Source organism: Aphanomyces invadans (assembly GCF_000520115.1).
Source record: "Aphanomyces invadans strain NJM9701 unplaced genomic scaffold supercont1.20, whole genome shotgun sequence".
NCBI classification, from domain to species: domain Eukaryota; phylum Oomycota; class Saprolegniomycetes; order Saprolegniales; family Verrucalvaceae; genus Aphanomyces; species Aphanomyces invadans.
Window position 1 is genome coordinate 739,530 of NW_008580165.1, and position 17,927 is coordinate 757,456.

Consider the following 17,927-nt stretch of genomic DNA (forward strand, 5'->3'; position numbering starts at 1 on the left):
GACATTTCAAAATTACAGTTTCGTTGCTTCGCCGAAACTTCCGCGGCGAGATGGGCGCGAGATCGCAGCCGGCGGCGATCATGCAATGCAACAACTCTGTTAGACGCCATAGAAGAAGATTATGAAGAAGGGACGCTTGGTACCCTCGATGCTGTGGATCGGCGCTGTCGTGGGCCAATTTGACACGCCGACTTTACCTCCTGATTTTGCGCCCGTCGAATACGACGCTTGTGCATTCGTGGGAACTGACACGAGTGGCGTCAACCCTCTCTGCTGCCGCTTATTCAACAATATGCAGTTGGACGTGCCGGTATGCTTTGGCGACACGTGCTACGAAGCCAGCTTTGATGCGAGCCAGCAGATTCGAACTATGTGCTGCGTTGACGGCGGGTGTTACACGACCAGGGAAGGGATGATCACGAACGTCCCTGTAACACCCGAGCCAACGAGCGAGCCAACAACCATAGCACCAAGCACGACCGACCTACCAATGACTTTGGAACCACCTACAGATGTGCCCGTGACGACATCACTGACTGAACCTCCATTCACGCCAACCCCTGTACCGGAGCCACCAAGCACCACTGCTGTTCCTGCAACAACCTTCGACCCAGCCACATCAACACCTGAGCCCCCAACAACATTGGCGCCTCCCATAACTGATGCGCCGACAGACGTCCCAACAATTCCACCCACCGGCTCCCCAGTCACACCCTCTCCACCGACCGATACACCGATCCCAGATCCAACAACACAGCCTCCAATTCCACCAACACAACCAAGTAGCACTGAGCCTCCATTTTCAACATATACTCCATCTGCTACACCAACTCCGCCAACAGACCCACCTATCTCTGACCCTCTACTCACTCAAGCACCCCCAACGCAGCCTCCAGTGGAGACAGACCCTCCAGCAACTCCAACTCCTCCAACAAACCCTCCAGCAACTCCAACTCCGCCAACAGACGCTCCAGCAACTCCAACTCCTCCAACAAACCCTCCAGCAACTCTAACTCCGCCAACAGTCCCTCCAGCAACTCTAACTCCGCCAACAGACCCTCCAGCACCTTCAACTCCGCCAACAGACCCTCCAGCAACTCCAACTCCGCCAACAGACCCTCCAGCAACTTCAACTCCGCCAACGGATCCACCAACAACACCTATTCCACCTACCAAACTACCTATTACCGATTCTCCTGTGACACAAGCGCCCTCGACAGAACCGGCAACAGATCCTCCGGCCACTGCAGCCCCACCAACTCACGTGCCAGTGACTCTGACCCCTCAATCGGATGCTCCAACGACAGAGCCACCAGGGACCCCAACGGACTCCCCTCTCACTCCTTCTCCACGGACCGAAACCCCTCCCCCGACTACAATAATTCCTCAAACCGACCCTCCCCCAGATGTCGTTCCATCCACTCCCCTGCCTTCAGGGACACCAACTTCTCCGACACCACAAACGCCGTCCCCGCTTCCATCAACCCTACCATCCACGGTCGAACCACCGACAGGCTCCACAACCACCGATGCTCCTCCGACGCTGGCCCCTCCAGTTGCCCCATCAACTCCAGTCCCTTCAACCCAAGGACCATCGACGCTGGCACCGCCCACTAATGCCCCAACCACTGTGGAACCGCCAACTCGAGCACCTCCAACCGACGTACCCGTCACTTCATCTCCACTGACGCAAAACCCTACCACGGATGCCCCCATCACTCAAGCCCCTCCCAGGGATCCACCCGTCACTCCAGTCCCAGCGACCCAAGTGCCTCCATCAACAACTCCACTTCCTGCTACGACAACCGATCCGACAGCTGCTCCCGCGACGGAACCGCCGGCAACGCAAGGCCCAATCCTAACCGAAGCTCCCACTTCGATGTTTCCCAGTTCATCCTCGCCGACTTCGCTTGCTCCAACGGATGCGCCAACATTTCCTTTGCCGTCAACTTTATTGCCCTCGCCACCAACGTCTTCGGCGCCTGCGTCGACGCTAGCGGCCACCGGCACTCCATCTACAAGCACACCTGCCGATTCTACCACTGCACCAGCAAGTGGCAGCCCAATGTCGACAATGGAGCCTTCCCCAACTCCACCCCCTCCGACTTTTTCGAGTCCTGCACGAACGAGATCCTCATACACACCAGGACCGACGACCGCAACCTCGTCCCCATCTTCATCGGCGCCACCAGAACCAGCAGCATCGTTACCTGTCCAGCCAGCTTGGACCACCACGCTGCAGCCCGCTCATATTCCGTCGTCCACTCCATCGGTTGGTACGTCTCTGCTTCGTCAGGATGACCCGAACGTAGCATTGTGGTCGGTTGATTTCGAGGCGCCAAGTACGGTCCAAAACTGTATCCTGCTGGCGCATTGACATGGCTGATCTATAGATGGAACGTCCCCAGTCCTCCTGCCTGACGACCCGCCGCCGACGTTTGCTCAATCGTTGCAGCAACTGGCGTCGCACTCGTCGTCGTTCGTGGTCGGCACTGCCGTGGCCACAAGTGTCCTCACTGTGATCACGGCTGCATCGTCGACGTCGGCTGCCATCACGTCGACGGCGTCGTGTGTTGGAGCTACGTACGGTCGCCCCCACATTTCGTCGCCGCCATTGACTTTCCGCGGTGGGTAGGACGACTGTGGCGGCGGCAGCAGCAGCGTCGTCGTCGGCGCTGTCGATGCCCCCGCCCGATCTGTTTTCAATCGGGCTCCTCTTCGACTACCTCCAGTTCCTTGCGTCCACGGGGCACATGGAAATGCCCGGTGCGCCGCCCTTTTACTTCGAGTTCACCGACTCGCTGGCTTGGACCATGTTTCATCTTCCACGTCCCGCCAACGGGACGGCCTCCCCGACGACGCACAAGCGAAGCATACACCTCGAGGATGGCGACATCGTGGCGGGTGTCCTTGCATATGCCGAACGTCTGCACATTTTGCCCGACACGCTGTTTGTTACGACCGCCACCGGACTTGCTTGCGTCGTCTTGGGGGTCGTGCTGCTCGTGAGTGTCGCGTATGGCTTCGTGACAGCGTGTGCCACGAAAAGGTATGTGGACGGTGCGGGGGTCGCCAAGCGGATGAGGCTGCGTCGTCGTAGGTTTAACTTGGTCAAGCAACAACTAGCGGCGGAGCTTCCAACGTCGCATCTCTTCCTTCGATGTGTGATTCAAAGCGCCCTGGGGGTCGCCCTCCTCGCCGAGTATGCGCTGAGCATGACGTCGAGTTTCCAGCTGCGGTACGGCGGAGCGTCCGCGATAGCCGCCGGATCGTTCTACGGCGCAACCGTGGCGTTGTCTGTCGTGTGCTGCGGGCTGTTGGTCTTGGGCATGTGCCTCCTCCGCGGCAAGTCCGAGGCGCAGCTGAACGACCCCACATTCAAGTTTTCGTATGGCGCGTACTACAAGTATTACTCGTATGAGCACCGGTACTTCTTTGTCGCGAAAATGGGCTCCGAGATCGCGAGCGGCGTCATTATTGGCCGCGTCGAAGACGTCCCGACCCAGCTCACGCTCCTCCTCACGCTCCAGTTTGGCATGTTCCTGTACACGACCCACTGCAGCCCGTACGTCCTCGAGTTTCAGAGCATCGCAGCAGCGACGGCGTTCGTCCTAAAGATGGTACAACCAGCTCGTGAGCCACGTTTGATAGTTCTTGTAGGTGACGTATGTCCTGCTGTCGTCGTTTGTCACGACGTCGGTAAGCCAAGATGTGCAGGAAGTGGCGGGCACGGTCTCGCTCGTCCTCCAAATCGCCCTCTTGCTGCTATTCAACTCGAGGCAACTGCACATTCTGTACAAACAAATCAAGTGTCTCGTGGTTCGGCGGCGTCGTCGCCGACTTGTGCTGAAAGCCAAAGCCGCCGAGGCAGCAATGCTCGCCGCCGAGATGGAGCGACTCAGTAGCGTCGGGACCATCGACACGGATCGCTGGATCGTTGAAGGGTATCGACCAGCGGCGTAAACAAACCATGCAGTTCGTGCAGGAGAAGGAGTTCCCTGCTGCAGACCTTCTCATGGGGCGCCGACGTGCACGAGGATGAGTGCCCTGCTCCAGACCTTCTCATGGAGCACCGACGTGCGCGAGGCTGCACCATCTCATTCCAGCCATGAGATGAACCCGCTCCACAGCGAGATCTGTTGAAGCGTGAATTTTTTTATTGATGGAATCCATGGACATACAATTTTAAAGATAAAATGCAATCGATGCGATTAAACTACATGTGCGGCGATTGGCCCTAACGATTTCAGGGACCATTTTGATCCATGTTTCTGAGGCACGTTGGGCGGTCCAAGGCGACCGCGGCGGCGGCGGCGGCGTCTCTAGGTCTTCTCTGTGGGGTAGCGACCTCCGCACCTGCCTCGTACAACAAGGATTCCTTGACGACGAAGCGATGGCACTTTTACAAGGGCAAGATGCATCCCAACGTCGGCAAGACCGTCAAGTTGTTCAAATGCGACGACACACCGATTGCCGACGAAATTGCGTCCTACCTTGGCATTCAGCTCAGCGATATGACTGTGTCTCGGTTCGCCGACGGGGAAACGTCCATTCATGTTAACGAAAACGTACGCGGTCAGCGGGTGTACATCGTGAGCTCGACGATCACAGTGGACCGGATCATGGAACTCCTGCTCAGCATTGCCGCGATGCGCCGTGCGTCGGCCAAATCCATTGTCGCCGTCATTCCCTTCTACGGGTACGCTCGACAAGACATGGTGTCGAAGGGCCGGGGGCCGATCTCGGCCGCCGACGTCGCCCGCATGCTCGAAGAAATGGGAGTCGACCACGTTGTCACTGTCGATCTACACAGCTCGCAGATCGAAGGGTTCTTCAAGCCCGAGATTCCTGTGGATAACCTGAACGCGGCCCCAGTCGGGTCGGTCTTTTTCAGTGAGCAGGGCATCAAACACCCGTGCGTGGTTGCCCCGCATGCGTCGGCAGTCCGTCGATCCCTTCTCTTCCGCGATACGTTGCAGCGCACCTACGACACGCGTACGTCTGCCTCGTTTCGGTGGATCGCACCATCCTCGTTGCGTGAATTTCATTGGGAACTGTAGCGCTGCCGATGGCCATCGTCGTGAAGAAGCATATCTTGGACCGGTCGACTCCTGGGGAATTGGTCGGTGAAGTCGAAGGCAAGGACTGCATTGTAGTCGACAATCTCGTGGACACGGGTACGTCGACGGAACACGAGTGGCATGGCGACGCTCATCCTCGGAACATGCAGGGTCGACATTGATTGAAGTGGCCAAGCTATTGAAGAGCCATGGAGCGGCGACTGTGAGCGCCTTTTGCGTCCACGGCCGCTTTTCTGCGAATGTGCGTACTCAGGAAGTGACCTGCTCACGAATCGCAGAGTTGACGAGACCTCACGGGAACTGTGTAGGCGATCACCACGTTGAACGAATGCAAGGACCTCGACTTAGTCGTGACCACCAACACGATTGCATGCTCATCGACCGTCGAAGCGGAGAAATCGTCCAAGATCGTCACGCTCAGCGTCGCGCCGTTCCTCGCCGAAGCCATCTCGTGCATCCACATGAAGGGCTCGATGTCCCAAAAGTTTGCCCTGTCCGCGTCGTAGTTGTATAATGACCAATCTGCTTGCGATCCCGATGTTTTGATTGGCTGAATATGATTTATTTTAAGCCACATTTATCTCGAATTTTTGATCTTAGCGCATTTGATTCGTTGAAAACATGCCAGTCGTCGACAATGCGATTTATAGCGAATCCGATTTCGTTATCTGTATTGCTGCCCTATGATTGGTATATTTTTAAACAATCGCAAAGTGCCGCCTCACTTTGTCAAAATGGCGGCGGCGGAGCTAAGTGTCCACGTCAGGGGCATTGCCGAGAAGCTTCGAAAACGAGCGGAAGATGCAGCCAAAAAGGGCGGCATTGATGCATCGGCGGGCCTCTTGGCGTCTGTGGAGCATTTGCTTCAGTCGGCGGACCTCATGGAACGGCAGCACCAGCTTTTGCAAATGGCGGGATCGTTATCGTCGGAACCAATGTCGACCACTCTGCGTAATCTTCAGCTTGTCGGTGCGATGTTGGAAAAGAAGAGCGAAGAAATGAGAAACAAACAAGCTATGGGACCTGCGAACTCGTTGGCGCAATCGGCGAGCCACGTTCGCATTGGGGTGCAACGCTTGGAAGCAATCGAGACGTGGCTCGCGTCTACGCTGGGTGATACGTACACTCCCGAGATGGACTGGTCTGCTGCTCTGTCTCAAGTACCCAATGCTCAAGCAAAGACCGGGAATTCCGAGACCGAGAACGCGTTGAAGGATGCAGAAGCTCGAGTGGTGGCATTGGAGGCTGAATTGACGCAATGGAAGCAACATCATGAAGCCACTCAAGCCCAGCAATTGCAACTTCTAGAGCAACTCGAACAAATCGAAGTTGAGTTGTCCTTATCCAAGAAAAGTCAGCATGAAGTTGCTGGAGCCAAGGAAGCGTTGGAAGCTGAGTTGTCGGTTGCCCACGACCAAATCGACGCATTGGCGGCACAGTTGGACGCGCTAAAGACAGAAAATGCCACCGCGGAGCAAGAAATGCAGGAAGAATGGGAACGCTTGCTCAAGCAAAGCGAGGCGCTGGCAAAGGACGTGGCGGAATTGCGTGCGAAAGACGCAGCGTCCCAGCAACTAGTCCAGCAACTCCACGACCGTATCAAGACAAGCCAAGATGCCATGGACATGCTGGAAAAGGAACTTGACGAGATGCGCGGAAAGGAATCCCAAACAGAGAACGATCTAAAAGCCAAAACGGATCAGGTGGCGCATCTCTCGCAGCAACTTGTGGCTGCCCAAGAGAAATTGCACTCAGCTGAGCACACGATGTCTACCGTCTGCGCGCAAAACGACACCAGTCGTGCTGATGCAATGGAGGCGTTGGAAGCGAAGATCGTCGAGTCCACGACTGCCGTGGCAGCTGCGCAGTCGTCGCTTCTTCATCTCGAAGACGAATTGGCGGCTTGCCGTGCCCAATATCACGCTGCGCTGGAGTCGCACGAGCTTCAACTCACGGCTGCAGAAGACAAGGCGCTATCCACCATCCATTCCTTGGAAAAAGATCTCGTGGCTCTCCGCGACAATGTTACAGCGACCACCGCGGCCCACGAAAAGACTCAAGCGGAACTGGGCGACGTTCATGTCGAGTTAGCAGCATCGGTGGAAGCCACGGAAAAGGCACTGGCTGAGCTGGAAGACACCCAAGAGCAGTTGGCAGCGTCGGTGGATTCCACCGACAGGACGATGGTCGAGCTGGAAGAGACCCAGATCCAACTGGCTGCATCCACAGACTTGATCGAGGCGAATCGACTCAAGATCGAGTCGCTGGAACGAGAACTCGACGAACGTCAGTCCACGTTGGAAGCGCTGGAAGCGCAACTGTCGTCGGCGGCCACCTCCGGTCTCGACAACAACCATGACTCTGTCGTAGAAAGTTTAAAGACAGAGCTAGCGGACGTTCGAGCTCAATTGGCGACCGTGCACGGGACTGCCGATTCGTTGACGGCCGATCTCGTTTCGGCCCGACGCCAACTGGTCGCGGCCGAAGAGCTGGCAGCAATTAACCAAGACACCATCGAGACGCTCGAAGACGAATTGGTGGCTGTGCGGCGTCAAGCAGAAGAGGCAGTGCAGACTGCTGGGTCATGGGAACTCGAACTCGTGGCAGTCCGCGACGGTATTGCGAGGTTGGAAGCGCAGCTGACTTCAAACGACCCCAGTAACAACCATGACCGCAATCGAAGCAGTAGCAGCATCGGCGGCGTCGAAAGCGTGAGCAGCGTTGGGGACAAGCTCACGCTGCTCGCGACAGCCATTCGTCTATTGAACGAGGAAAAAGGTCAATTTCACGCACAAATCGAGCGGCTGGAAGCGTCTGTCGCGCAGGAACAAGCAACGGTGCTCCTCCATGCAGAGCAAGTGCGCGCGCTCGAACTGCACGTGGAAAATGCCCACCAATTGCACCAAGAAATGCGAACGACCCACGAGGAAGAGGAAATGGCCAGGCAAGAACACGGCGCACGACTCAAGGACGAAGTGGCAGGGCTACGCGCCGAGAAAGAGCGATGGATCGAGCGCGCACAGGCGCTCGAACTGGAGGTACAGCACTTGACGCAGACTGTGGCGGACTTGTCGGCAACGTCGCTGAATGAAAACGACTCCAAGTTGCTTGAATTGTCCAAGCAAGTCCATGCTTTGGAAGCTTCCAAAACACAGTTGCTCGAGCAACTAGAGACGGCCAAGGCCACCGCAACGTCCCTCGAAGCTAGCCGTGAGGAGTTGCTGGAGCAATTTGCTGGGATTCAAGACGAAAATGCCAATTTGGGGGAGCAATTGAAAGCTTCGCAAGACGACCTGGCAATGGCGAAGGACGTGTTCGAGACGGAAAAATTTGACTGGCAGGCGCAGCAAAAAGTGATGGAAGAGCAATTTGTCCAGAACGTCCAGGACCTGAAAAAGCAAGTTGCTGCCAAGGACGCCGAATTGCTCACGTTGCACGATGAGTCGCGAGTGTTGCTGGAAAACGCTAGAGCGGGCGTAGTGGCAGCGACAGAAGGCAAGGGCGTATTAGCAGACCAACTGCGCGGTGCCCTCGCTACCGCTGCATCGACAGAAGAATCCCTTCGAGTCCTTCAGGAGCAACATACAGCGGCTATCGACGAATGGACAATGACCGAGACCGCTCTCACACAAGAAAAGGTGTCGTTGAAGAATTTGTCGGACGAGTTGGCTGCGCGGGTGGCTGAACTCGAGGACGACATCGTGCAGCTGAATCGGGCGACGACTGCACAGCTAGCGACAGAAGCGACCATGGAAGAGTTGTCCAAAACAACGGCTCAATTCGAGTCTCAAGTTGCGTGGCTGGACCAAGAACTCGCTTCCGTACGGGCCAACTTGCTGTCATCCGAAGAAACCAAAGCAGACTTGCTAGCAGAGCTCCAAGCCGTGCAAGGTGAATGCGCTGCGAAAGTCCAGGCGCTGGTAGACCAAGTGAATGTGCTCGTTACGGAAAAAACAGCGTGGCAAGCCGCTGCAAGTGCTCGCGAAAGCCAGTGGCAGGACCAATTTCAAGCGTTGGAGCAAGCGGTCCAAACTCTGACAGACGAGAAGCTGCGCCTCATGGAAGATCACGACCGGCACATAGAGCAACTCAAGCACGACTACGAAACAGCGGCCAAGGCAGCAGCCTCCTGTAGCGATGGTAGTCACGAGGACAAAGTCGGTGCATTGACGTGTGAGTTGGCGATTGTTTCAGAAGAGGCAAAAGCATCGGCGCTGGAGCTCCAAAGCCGAATCAAACAGTTGGAAGATGAAAGAGAGACTCTTGTAGAGGCCCAACGCGTGCACGCCGTCGAGTTGCGCGACTTGTCGGACCGGTTGAAGGCTGGCCATGTTGAAATCCTTCAAAAGCATGTGGACACTTTGACCAAAGAGCATGCAGTCAACATTCAACGGCTGGAAGAGCAGCTCGATGCGTTGGTCGCCGAAAAAGCACACCTGCAAACGGACCGTGATGGGTTGACAGCGTCTCAGACTGAATTGGAAGCGGACAAGGCTGCCTTGGCGGACGAACTTCGGCAAGTCCGTGCGGCGCTAACACAACATGCTGCAGATATCGGCAGCTTGGTCGCGCAGAAGGAAGCCCTTGAGACTGAAAAGTTGCAAGCGGTCGCGCGCTACGAAGCAGAAGTGACAACGTGGCAGGCAAGAGTGAATACCCTCCAAAAGACGCATGCAAGCGAAATCGAAACGTTCCAAAGAACCATCGACGAGCTGGAAGCAACCAAGTCGGCAGCTTTCGCGTCGGATGGAGCGCGGCAAGCCGCCATGCATCAAGAACGTGACAATGCATTGGTATACGATCTATGCGTGCGGTGCATGCACCATGACAATGTCGATCGTGAATAGGTGCAGCTGAAGGACATGCAAACCGCCTTCGAAGAGTATAAGACGCGGGCGGCGGCGGCATTGAAGAAGGCTGAAAAGCGCACGGCGTTGCTCAATCCGATGCTGGCCGAGAAGCAGCAACTCGAAACGCAACTGGCAACTCTGCAAGAATATGGTCGCCACGTTCGGGAAACTCACGAGAATGCGTTGCTGAACAAGGAAGAGATCATATCACGTTCGTTTTGCCATTGTGTACGAGCAACTCTCACTGCGTACGGAGTAGGGTTGACGGCCGCCATCGAAGACGCTGCGCGTGCTTCAGTGCCAAAGGAGAAGGTGCAGGCAGTGATCAAAGTGGAGCTGGAAACCGCGACGGCAGACTTGCACAGCCAACTCCAGGCGACAGGAGTCCGCGTCCAGGAGTTGGAGGCGTCGTTGGCGACGAAGGACGCTGCATTGGCGGCAGCTGCCGTCCGACTGGAACAAGTGCAGCATGAATTAACAGCGCTCAATGAAACGCTGGAACTCAAGTCGATGCTAGTGACCAAGGCGATGAGCGACAAGGAATCGTTTGAAGCATCCATTGCCCAGTTGCAGGAGCAACTGGACGAGGCGTTGGCAAAACTCAGTGCAGTTGGCGAGACTGAATCGAAGCAACGCCAGGAGCGCTCAGCCGAACTGGAGGCAACTCTCTTGGAATTGACGCAGCAGAATCAAGCAGTTGCGGATCTCGAACGACAGATCGCTGAAGTTTCGACCGAAATGAATAAAGCAGCCATCCTCGATGCCGCACTGGTCAAGATGAAGACCGAGTTGGTCGATGTTATTGATGCGAAAGCAGCGATCGAAGCCAAGTACCAGGACGTCGTGGCCCAGCGGGATGCTGCCCTGTCCGAACTCCAAGCCCTCCGGAAGACGTTCTCGAACGACGGAACGACTCGAGACGACAGCGCCGCATGCCTTGAGCGAATTGCGCAACTCGAGCCGGAAAAAGCAGCTCTCGACGAAGCGTGGCGACTGAAATTGGCAGAGCTGGAGCGCACGCATCAAGAATTAATCGATCAACATGCTCAGGAGAAAACTGCCCTTGTTGCATCGCTTCAGAAGTCGTCCCAATCAGAGAATGGCCAAGTGCAGAAGTCAATGGAAGATAGCAGCACGAACGACAGCAAGTTGCGCGAGCTGCAGCTCCTCCTGGCCCAGAAAGACGCAGCGCTGGCGGATTTGTCGAGTCGTTTGGAGGTGGAAGCGGCCAACGAAAAGATGGCCTTTGAAGCGACCAAGTTGCTCACGTCCCAACTCGAAGAGAAAAACAGCTACGTCCAGTTGCTCAAACAAAACGCCGAATTGCAATTGCGCCAAGCAACGCAAGATGCCCAACGACAATTGGCCGACCAACGCCACACTCAGCAGGTCGAGCATGACGCTGCAATCGCTGCGTTGAAGGCACAGTTTGCTTCGACTCCTTCCCACGACGACCGAGCGGCAGGCGACGCGACCCATCGACAACTTGGTCAGTTGCAAGCCAAGGTGGCAGCGTTAACGGCGGAAAACGAGTCGTTGCTGCGTCAAGTGTCTGCCGTGTCCCAACCACAGCCACCCCCGGTCGGCAGCAACGGAACTACGCCCGACGCAGCATCATATCAAGCGCAAATTCAAAACCTTCAACTCGAAAACACGCACTTGATGCAGTCCGTGCAAAGTCTTCGGGAAACATTGAACGAGAAGCTCCAGCAGCTCGCGACGTTGAAGGCGCCGGTCCATACGAAAATGCTGGACGAACTCGAGCGCACGATCGAGCACGAGAAGCGCGCGTTGATGGAACGGAAGGACCTCCATGTGGTGCACATGACCAAGCTCAAGCTCGACGCAGAAGTGTGGCTGGACGAGGCGCAGGCCAAACTCGACGAACACGCAGCGCTCCAGGACGCGCTGGCCAAGGACATTTCTGCCCCCGTCTCCGCCGACGACATCGTGGTGAATCCGTTGGAAGTTACGCTCGTTCTCAAGAGCGGCGTCGTGATCAAAGCTGGAAGCTCATTTGACCTGCCCGTCGTTGTCTCGGCTGGCCAAACGATTCAATGGAGTTTCCGCATCGAAGAGCTCGACACGGACGTCAACTTTGCGCTGACGTTCAACGGCGACACCGACGTCGTCCCGATCAACCGTGTCGAGCGCTTGCAAGGCACATTCCAGGCCAAAGCGTCGGGCGTGTTGAAGTTCGAGTGGGACAATGCGTTTTCATGGCTCAACCCGAAAACCCTCGACTACCACGTGTCTGTATTTGAGCCGCTCTCGGAAGCTGCGCTGCAAAAGCGGTGGGTGCGCCGCCGATATTTGTCCTCGCCACGTTTCTGACTGGGTTGTAGAAAAACCCAAGAAATGCTGGCGACCCAAATCAAGCAACTCAACGACAAAATCGAAGCCTTGGTATGTGGACAGCATTGCAGGACAGCACCTTTCCCGACGAATTTGTGCCTCGTTTAGACCAACGAAACCGCGTTGCTGGCGACATTCGACCAAGTGATTGGCACGAAAGTACCGAGCGCCATCGAGCTGTACTTGGAGGAGTGCATGGCGCATCGCGAGGTGCTGCGGTTGTGTGTTGAAAATCGGGATGATGATGATGACGGGGAGCTATCGTAGATGGTGGTGTGCCCCAAGCTCAGCCAAGTCCAAGACAAAATGACCGCGCTGAAAGCGCTCATGGGGCTGTACATCCAAGAACAGCAGGACCTGACCGAAGCCACGGCGGCGCTCACGATGCTCCTGGACGAGATCCACCAGGAGCAGCGGGATCTACAAAACACGTGCCACTTGCACAAGAACCGAAAAGAGACACTGGAGTCGCTGCAAGCGACGCTCTGCCGCCTCGAAGCCCAAGTTTCCGTCTAGAAACGCGACGACAGAGCCACCCCCATTGCTTGTTCAACATCACAACGGAATGACGTAGTTGTCAGCGCAAGTGACTCGAGTAACAATAGCCTTGACACTGCAGTGTTTGAGCAGTCGACGACGGCCCCAGTCCGCAGCCATTCTTTCGCATGGACACGACCAAGGCAGATGCTGCGACATCGCCGCGCGACACTCTCCACGGTGCCTCTCAACGATGCAACCAGTTGGGCGGCTCCTTCAGGGAGCGCCACGGCTACGCATCTTGCATACCAACAAAGGCTGCTGCATGAGCTATTCCAAACAAGCAATCATGAGGACATTTTTCCGTACGTTGCGAATTCGTCGACTTGCTGCTGCCCATGAAGGGCTACCGACTTGCTGGAACGGCATCTAGGTCTGCGCAAGAGACCTTGACACGGTGGGTGGCCAACAACCACACGACAGTGCCTTCGTTTCACGGCATTGTGTTGCGCGGCATGGGGATGATGTGCGCTGTCGGTTGTCTAGCCATGATGGGGGGACTTGGCGACGGACATTTCAGTCGTGTAAACTGTGTCTCCCCCCATCGAATCTAAATATTAAACGAAAGAGGTTTCCGTCCCATTGGATGGCGAGGATGGGCAATATCCGGAAAACGGTGCGATTATGCGGATGCCCTCCCATCGAGTCGGGCGCATATTGGGATTCCTTGGTCGTGAAGCAAGATGAGCCTCAACCCTGAAGCGTCCAAGCTGTTTCGTGTCCGCAAGACGGTGGTCAAGATGCTGCACAACCGAGGGTACATCGTGAGCGAAGAAGAGCTCCATCGTACACCGGAGGGATTCACTGCACAGTTTGGCGAGAACCCGACTCGCGACACGATGACGATTCTCGTCGAAAAAGTGGACGACCCGTCCGACAACTTGTTTGTGTTTTACCCGGAGGACCCGAAGGTGGGGGTGAAGCCAATTCGTAACTATTGCAACCGCATGAAGGATGAGAACGTGACCAAGGCCATCTTGATTGTCCAGGTATGGACGACCATTGTACGATCGAATCCCCCGATGGAAGGATTCTTGTAGGACGGCATCACCCCCTTTGCCAAGCAAGCATTGAACGAAATGGCACCTCGATACAAAATCGACCATTTCAAGGAAAACGAGCTCCTCGTGGATATCACTGAACACACCCTCGTGCCTGTGCACAAGGTCCTGACAAAGGAGGAAAAACTGGCGCTGCTCAAGCGCTACAAGCTCAAAGACACCCAGCTTCCCCGCATGCAAGCGAGTGACCCCATTGCCCGCTACTACGGCATGTCCCGCGGCCAAGTCGTCAAGATCATTCGTCCTAGCGAGACGGCAGGGCGGTATGTCACGTACCGCGCTGTCATGTAACTCGGACACGATGTGTCCGGGATTGAAAATATGGATCGCCTATGTATTAACGCTTGATGCGGATCGTTCCAGAGACTGCTAGACCATTCGTTCTCGTGGATGCGCGCGTCGCTCCGCAGCCAAGGTGCACCATCGACTTGACAACCACATCCAGTCAACTCGAACGACTCTACGACACGACAATTCACTGGACTCCGCACCGGTTTCGCAGCTTGGAGTCGCACCTCAGACGTGGCATAGTGACGGGGACAGCGCTTGGCGTCCAAATGCAGGGTGAGCTCGTCGAACCGTCCATGCTGAATCTTGGACGATGTCATCTTCATCGTCGTCGAGCGGATTGGAGTTGGTGTGGCGAAGCATAAACCCATTTTCCCACCCGAGAGGCAGTCGATAGCTGCTGGGTCGTCCGAAACGCTGTCGTCTTGCGCTGGAAAACATGTTGTTCTCTCTGGAATGGACTGCGGCTTGGCGATGAACAGCGCGGTCATGACTCCCGTGGTTGTGGCGGCGACGTCGGTCTGCCAACATGCCGAAACTACACCTTGTACGGATGATTCCATCATGGTCACAGCATGGGGACTGTGAGTTGGCAGAGAGTTTGGCGATTGCCGCCATGCATGGCGCAATTTTGATGGCCGAGACGGTCCGAACTTGGTCGAACGCAGCCAAGACGATCGCGACGACCCTGTTAAAGAGCACGAGAATGTGGACGATCATAGCGCAACAGTACCCGTCGAACGCCGTGATGTCGTCGACAGGAAAGATCGCAGCGAGGTCGACGAGCGGGCCACACATTAGATTTACAACAGTCACAATGGATCGAGGCATCGTGGTGAACTCCACGAGGCGCTCTCGCCAAAGAGAACGCCCCATACGTGACCAACCAGATGAGGAAGATGCAGAAAAACGGCATGAGCGACGCCGCGAACGTCGCGATGGCTTTGTATCCATGCAGGTCATGCCACGATTTATCATGACACGTCCGCACTGGAGCATGACCAAATCGAGGGCAGCCATGCCGGAACGGATGAGGTTGTCCTTGGATTTGAGCCGACGTGACTGCTGCTCCTATGCCGTCCATACGGAGGTCACGAAGACAAATCGATACATGCACTGTGCGGAGTACACTTTAGTCTTAGGACAAAGCGCCACGTCATGGCCCGTCACTCGTCCAAAAGCGGAGGGATTGGAGGGGAGGCACTGGGACGACGACGCCACCCGCCGCGACGTTCCATTCATATCGTTGGGAGGATGAGCCACACACGCATCATCCTGCAAAGCCGACCGTGCCGTACACGTCTGCTTGAGCACTGCGCGTACACGCAAAATGATCTGTCCGTACCCAGCGGGATTCCACTGGATTAGCTAAACGATGTTTCGTGGCCTCTCGTTCAAGATGGAGACTGCTGTTATCGGCATTACACAGGCGAGTCGAGTCGGGCCACCAGTGTCGCAATTTGGGTTTGCAAGGCCGTGAGCTGGTTGGACAAGTCTTGGGTCGATGGCCCTTCCACTTCGCGTTCGTGTTCGTCCTCGTAGGAATCACGCAGGACATCCATCACCTGCAGATGCGTCATGAAAAAGTAGCTGGTCACGCACGCGGCAACCGTGAAGACAGACTTACCTGCTTGAACGCTCGGACTTTCATGAGCAAGCGGCGAGCTTGTTCGTCTGGAATGGCGAGGTGCTTGGCGATGGCACTCGGCGACACGTCAGTGAGTTCGTTCGACTGGACGGCGCGTCCGAGCCGTTGCATGTCGCGGTGGCTCCATGGCCACAGCCATGGTCCTTCGAGCCGTGCGAGCCCGGAGATAGCGGCAAAGTACGGCGACGATCGTTTCTCGGTCCGATCGTGCACCTTCTCAAACGAGTCGATCACGATCGCGAGGAGCATGTTAAAAAGGACCAGGAAAAGGATGACCATGGCGCTCCAGTACCACACGACGGCTGTGTAGTAGTTGACGTCGAGGACAGTGTCTGGGTTGAACTGGCCAAACAACATGTTGACGACGGTCACGTACGACATGCCGATGGAGCCGAAGGCCTTGGTGCTGTCGCCGAACAGCAAACAGCCCGACAGGACAAACGCCGAGAGGCACACGACAAACACAAAGAAGAACGGCGCGAGCGATCGAAGCGACTTGGTCAGGGTCGCCATGACTACATTCAGCCCCGGGTGGAACCGCAACGAGCCGAGGATGCTAATGTTAGATCGTCAACCCCGAATTGTTTTGACAGAGCATACCGAAACATGAGCAAGCACATCGCGACCATGGCGCTGAGCCGGAGAATCGTCATGATCGTGCCCATCGACTTCATCCTCTCCATGATCGTGCTCAAGTACTGCACCCCCAGGTCGTAACTCGCATCAAAGTCAAACGCTGGGTCTTGCATCGTGATGATGTCATGCTTGAGGCCGTCCGCGTCCACCATGACGCTTAAGATGGTCCAAAAGACATAAAATGTCAACACGGACACCAGCGACATCCATGTGATGGTGCGCCACTTGGTCCACACGACCGTGTGGCGCATGCGGTGCCGGGATATCTTGCGATACTCGATCGAGACGACTGTCACAAACATGATGGCGGTGAAAAAGTCCATGAGGCCATTGCTCGCGTCGTTCCCGTACGGATCTAGGCGTGGGTGTGAGTTGCCTCGCCACAAACGTGGCCAACGCACCAAGAGGCATCGACGTCATTTTGGACCGTGTGTCGATATACCCACCACGTTGAAACTTGATTTGAAGTGCTGTGATGCAGAGCAGGTTGAGCTCGCCGTTGTACGTGGCGATGTTGATATGGAGGGCAGTAGTCGACGTGTTGACAAGGGAACGAGATTGCTTGACGTGGTCAACCCAGTCGTAGATTTCAGGGCCGGGTAGCTTGGGACTCAAGTACCACGGCTTGGTCTCTTGGACGTGTTCATAGTCGTGGCATGTGTTGTAGATGGCCGAGAGCGACACCGAGTCTTTGCACGGCACGACGGGCGCCACGTACACTTTGACTTCGACCGCGCCGACGATGATTTGAAACGACGCAATGCGACCGACTTGGTCGATCGGGATCGTGTCATTGTTATAGTCTGTCGAGGCAAACACGGTCGGGACGAACGTGTTGGTGAGCCATGCAAACACATCCGCGTGCGACTGAATGTTCTTGAATTGCATCGGTGACTCGGGTGTGAGTGTGTCCTACGCACCGCCGTTCATGTCGGAGCGCGGCGGACGCAGATCCTTACCGATCCGGACGTGACGAGCGTCGAATAGAGCCCATTTTGGGATGGAAACATGGTCTCAATCGGCACGTGCGTCAACGCGGCGGACGCAAAAAAGATGAAAAAGAAAACGTACACAACTGGCGTGATGAAGATTGCTTTGAACTCGTTGCGACTGTCGTACGCTTCGACGACATCCTGGACCGTCAGGATGTTGTATGACGAGAGGGAACGCCGAAGCGTCATGGACGAGGGCATGGCCGCCATGGTGTTCACCTGCGTTGCAAATCACGACCTGGCACAGCCTCATGAAACAGGCACGACGTGTCTTGCTGACGGCAGTCGGGCTATTCATATCTTGCAGCTATAATTACAACCCAAAAAACCACACACAATGACGGCGACACCACCGACGACCAAGTCAGCTACCGACAGGTCATGGCAAACCTTTTGAGTGTCGAGTCACTTGGTCGGCCCAATTGCCAGCACGACCCCCCCCCACGCATCCTTGAGATCTCGGTTGGTGTTTGGTAAAG

General features: G+C 56.0%; 6 protein-coding genes across 7 annotated transcripts; 5 read left to right on the top strand and 1 right to left on the bottom strand.

Moving 5' to 3' along the window:
• Positions 1 to 29: 29 nt before the first annotated feature.
• On the top strand, positions 30 to 1,013 carry H310_09328 (hypothetical protein; the record flags this gene model as incomplete). The annotated part of the gene is made up of 2 exons (XM_008875371.1): positions 30 to 430; positions 675 to 1,013. Exons 1-2 carry the CDS (start codon positions 122 to 124, stop codon positions 1,011 to 1,013), a joined length of 648 nt encoding a protein of 215 aa, XP_008873593.1. The 5' UTR covers positions 30 to 121.
• Positions 1,014 to 1,473: 460 nt separating this feature from the next.
• On the top strand, positions 1,474 to 4,221 carry H310_09329 (hypothetical protein). Its single transcript, XM_008875372.1, has 5 exons — positions 1,474 to 2,342; positions 2,394 to 2,583; positions 2,636 to 3,049; positions 3,101 to 3,620; positions 3,661 to 4,221. Exons 1-5 carry the CDS (start codon positions 1,880 to 1,882, stop codon positions 3,961 to 3,963), a joined length of 1,890 nt encoding a protein of 629 aa, XP_008873594.1. The 5' UTR covers positions 1,474 to 1,879; the 3' UTR covers positions 3,964 to 4,221.
• A 26-nt stretch (positions 4,222 to 4,247) lies between these two features.
• Positions 4,248 to 5,681, top strand: H310_09330 (hypothetical protein). The gene is made up of 4 exons (XM_008875373.1): positions 4,248 to 4,995; positions 5,061 to 5,177; positions 5,231 to 5,322; positions 5,390 to 5,681. Exons 1-4 carry the CDS (start codon positions 4,266 to 4,268, stop codon positions 5,585 to 5,587), a joined length of 1,137 nt encoding a protein of 378 aa, XP_008873595.1. The 5' UTR covers positions 4,248 to 4,265; the 3' UTR covers positions 5,588 to 5,681.
• A 134-nt stretch (positions 5,682 to 5,815) lies between these two features.
• Positions 5,816 to 12,927, top strand: H310_09331 (hypothetical protein; the record flags this gene model as incomplete). Its single annotated transcript, XM_008875374.1, has 6 exons — positions 5,816 to 9,874; positions 9,929 to 10,142; positions 10,191 to 12,225; positions 12,277 to 12,337; positions 12,395 to 12,496; positions 12,554 to 12,927. The coding sequence occupies 6 exons, from the start codon at positions 5,816 to 5,818 to the stop codon at positions 12,800 to 12,802; spliced, it is 6,720 nt and encodes a 2,239-aa protein (XP_008873596.1). The 3' UTR covers positions 12,803 to 12,927.
• Positions 12,928 to 13,458: 531 nt separating this feature from the next.
• Positions 13,459 to 14,312, top strand: H310_09332 (hypothetical protein). Its single transcript, XM_008875375.1, has 2 exons — positions 13,459 to 13,812; positions 13,864 to 14,312. The coding sequence occupies exons 1-2, from the start codon at positions 13,507 to 13,509 to the stop codon at positions 14,173 to 14,175; spliced, it is 618 nt and encodes a 205-aa protein (XP_008873597.1). The 5' UTR covers positions 13,459 to 13,506; the 3' UTR covers positions 14,176 to 14,312.
• An 835-nt stretch (positions 14,313 to 15,147) lies between these two features.
• H310_09333 lies at positions 15,148 to 17,716 on the bottom strand. 2 transcript variants are annotated; one of them, XM_008875377.1, is made up of 5 exons: positions 17,416 to 17,716; positions 16,903 to 17,368; positions 16,421 to 16,811; positions 15,800 to 16,376; positions 15,148 to 15,737 (listed from the first exon to the last, which is right to left on the bottom strand). In XM_008875377.1, exons 1-5 carry the CDS (start codon positions 17,656 to 17,658, stop codon positions 15,594 to 15,596), a joined length of 1,821 nt encoding a protein of 606 aa, XP_008873599.1. In that variant the 5' UTR covers positions 17,659 to 17,716; the 3' UTR covers positions 15,148 to 15,593. The 2 variants fall into 2 exon arrangements, with proteins under 2 accessions (XP_008873599.1, XP_008873598.1); XM_008875376.1 differs by having other exon boundaries at positions 16,858 to 17,368.
• Between the last annotated feature and the right edge of the window lie 211 nt (positions 17,717 to 17,927).

Coding starts and splice junctions, on each gene's coding strand:
- H310_09329 (XM_008875372.1), top strand. CDS start 1,880: ATGTTTCCCAGTTCATCCTCGCCGACTTCGCTTGCTCCAACGGATGCG. Junction 2,343..2,393: donor GGTTGATTTCGAGGCGCCAA/GTACGGTCCAAA, acceptor GCTGATCTATAG/ATGGAACGTCCCCAGTCCTC. Junction 3,621..3,660: donor CGGCGTTCGTCCTAAAGATG/GTACAACCAGCT, acceptor TAGTTCTTGTAG/GTGACGTATGTCCTGCTGTC.
- H310_09330 (XM_008875373.1), top strand. CDS start 4,266: ATGTTTCTGAGGCACGTTGGGCGGTCCAAGGCGACCGCGGCGGCGGCG. Junction 4,996..5,060: donor GCAGCGCACCTACGACACGC/GTACGTCTGCCT, acceptor TGGGAACTGTAG/CGCTGCCGATGGCCATCGTC. Junction 5,323..5,389: donor ACGGCCGCTTTTCTGCGAAT/GTGCGTACTCAG, acceptor GGAACTGTGTAG/GCGATCACCACGTTGAACGA.
- H310_09332 (XM_008875375.1), top strand. CDS start 13,507: ATGAGCCTCAACCCTGAAGCGTCCAAGCTGTTTCGTGTCCGCAAGACG. Junction 13,813..13,863: donor AGGCCATCTTGATTGTCCAG/GTATGGACGACC, acceptor GGATTCTTGTAG/GACGGCATCACCCCCTTTGC.
- H310_09333 (XM_008875376.1), bottom strand. CDS start 17,658: ATGGCGGCCATGCCCTCGTCCATGACGCTTCGGCGTTCCCTCTCGTCA. Junction 17,369..17,415: donor CGCTCGTCACGTCCGGATCG/GTAAGGATCTGC, acceptor GGCGGTGCGTAG/GACACACTCACACCCGAGTC. Junction 16,812..16,857: donor AATGACGTCGATGCCTCTTG/GTGCGTTGGCCA, acceptor ACCCACGCCTAG/ATCCGTACGGGAACGACGCG.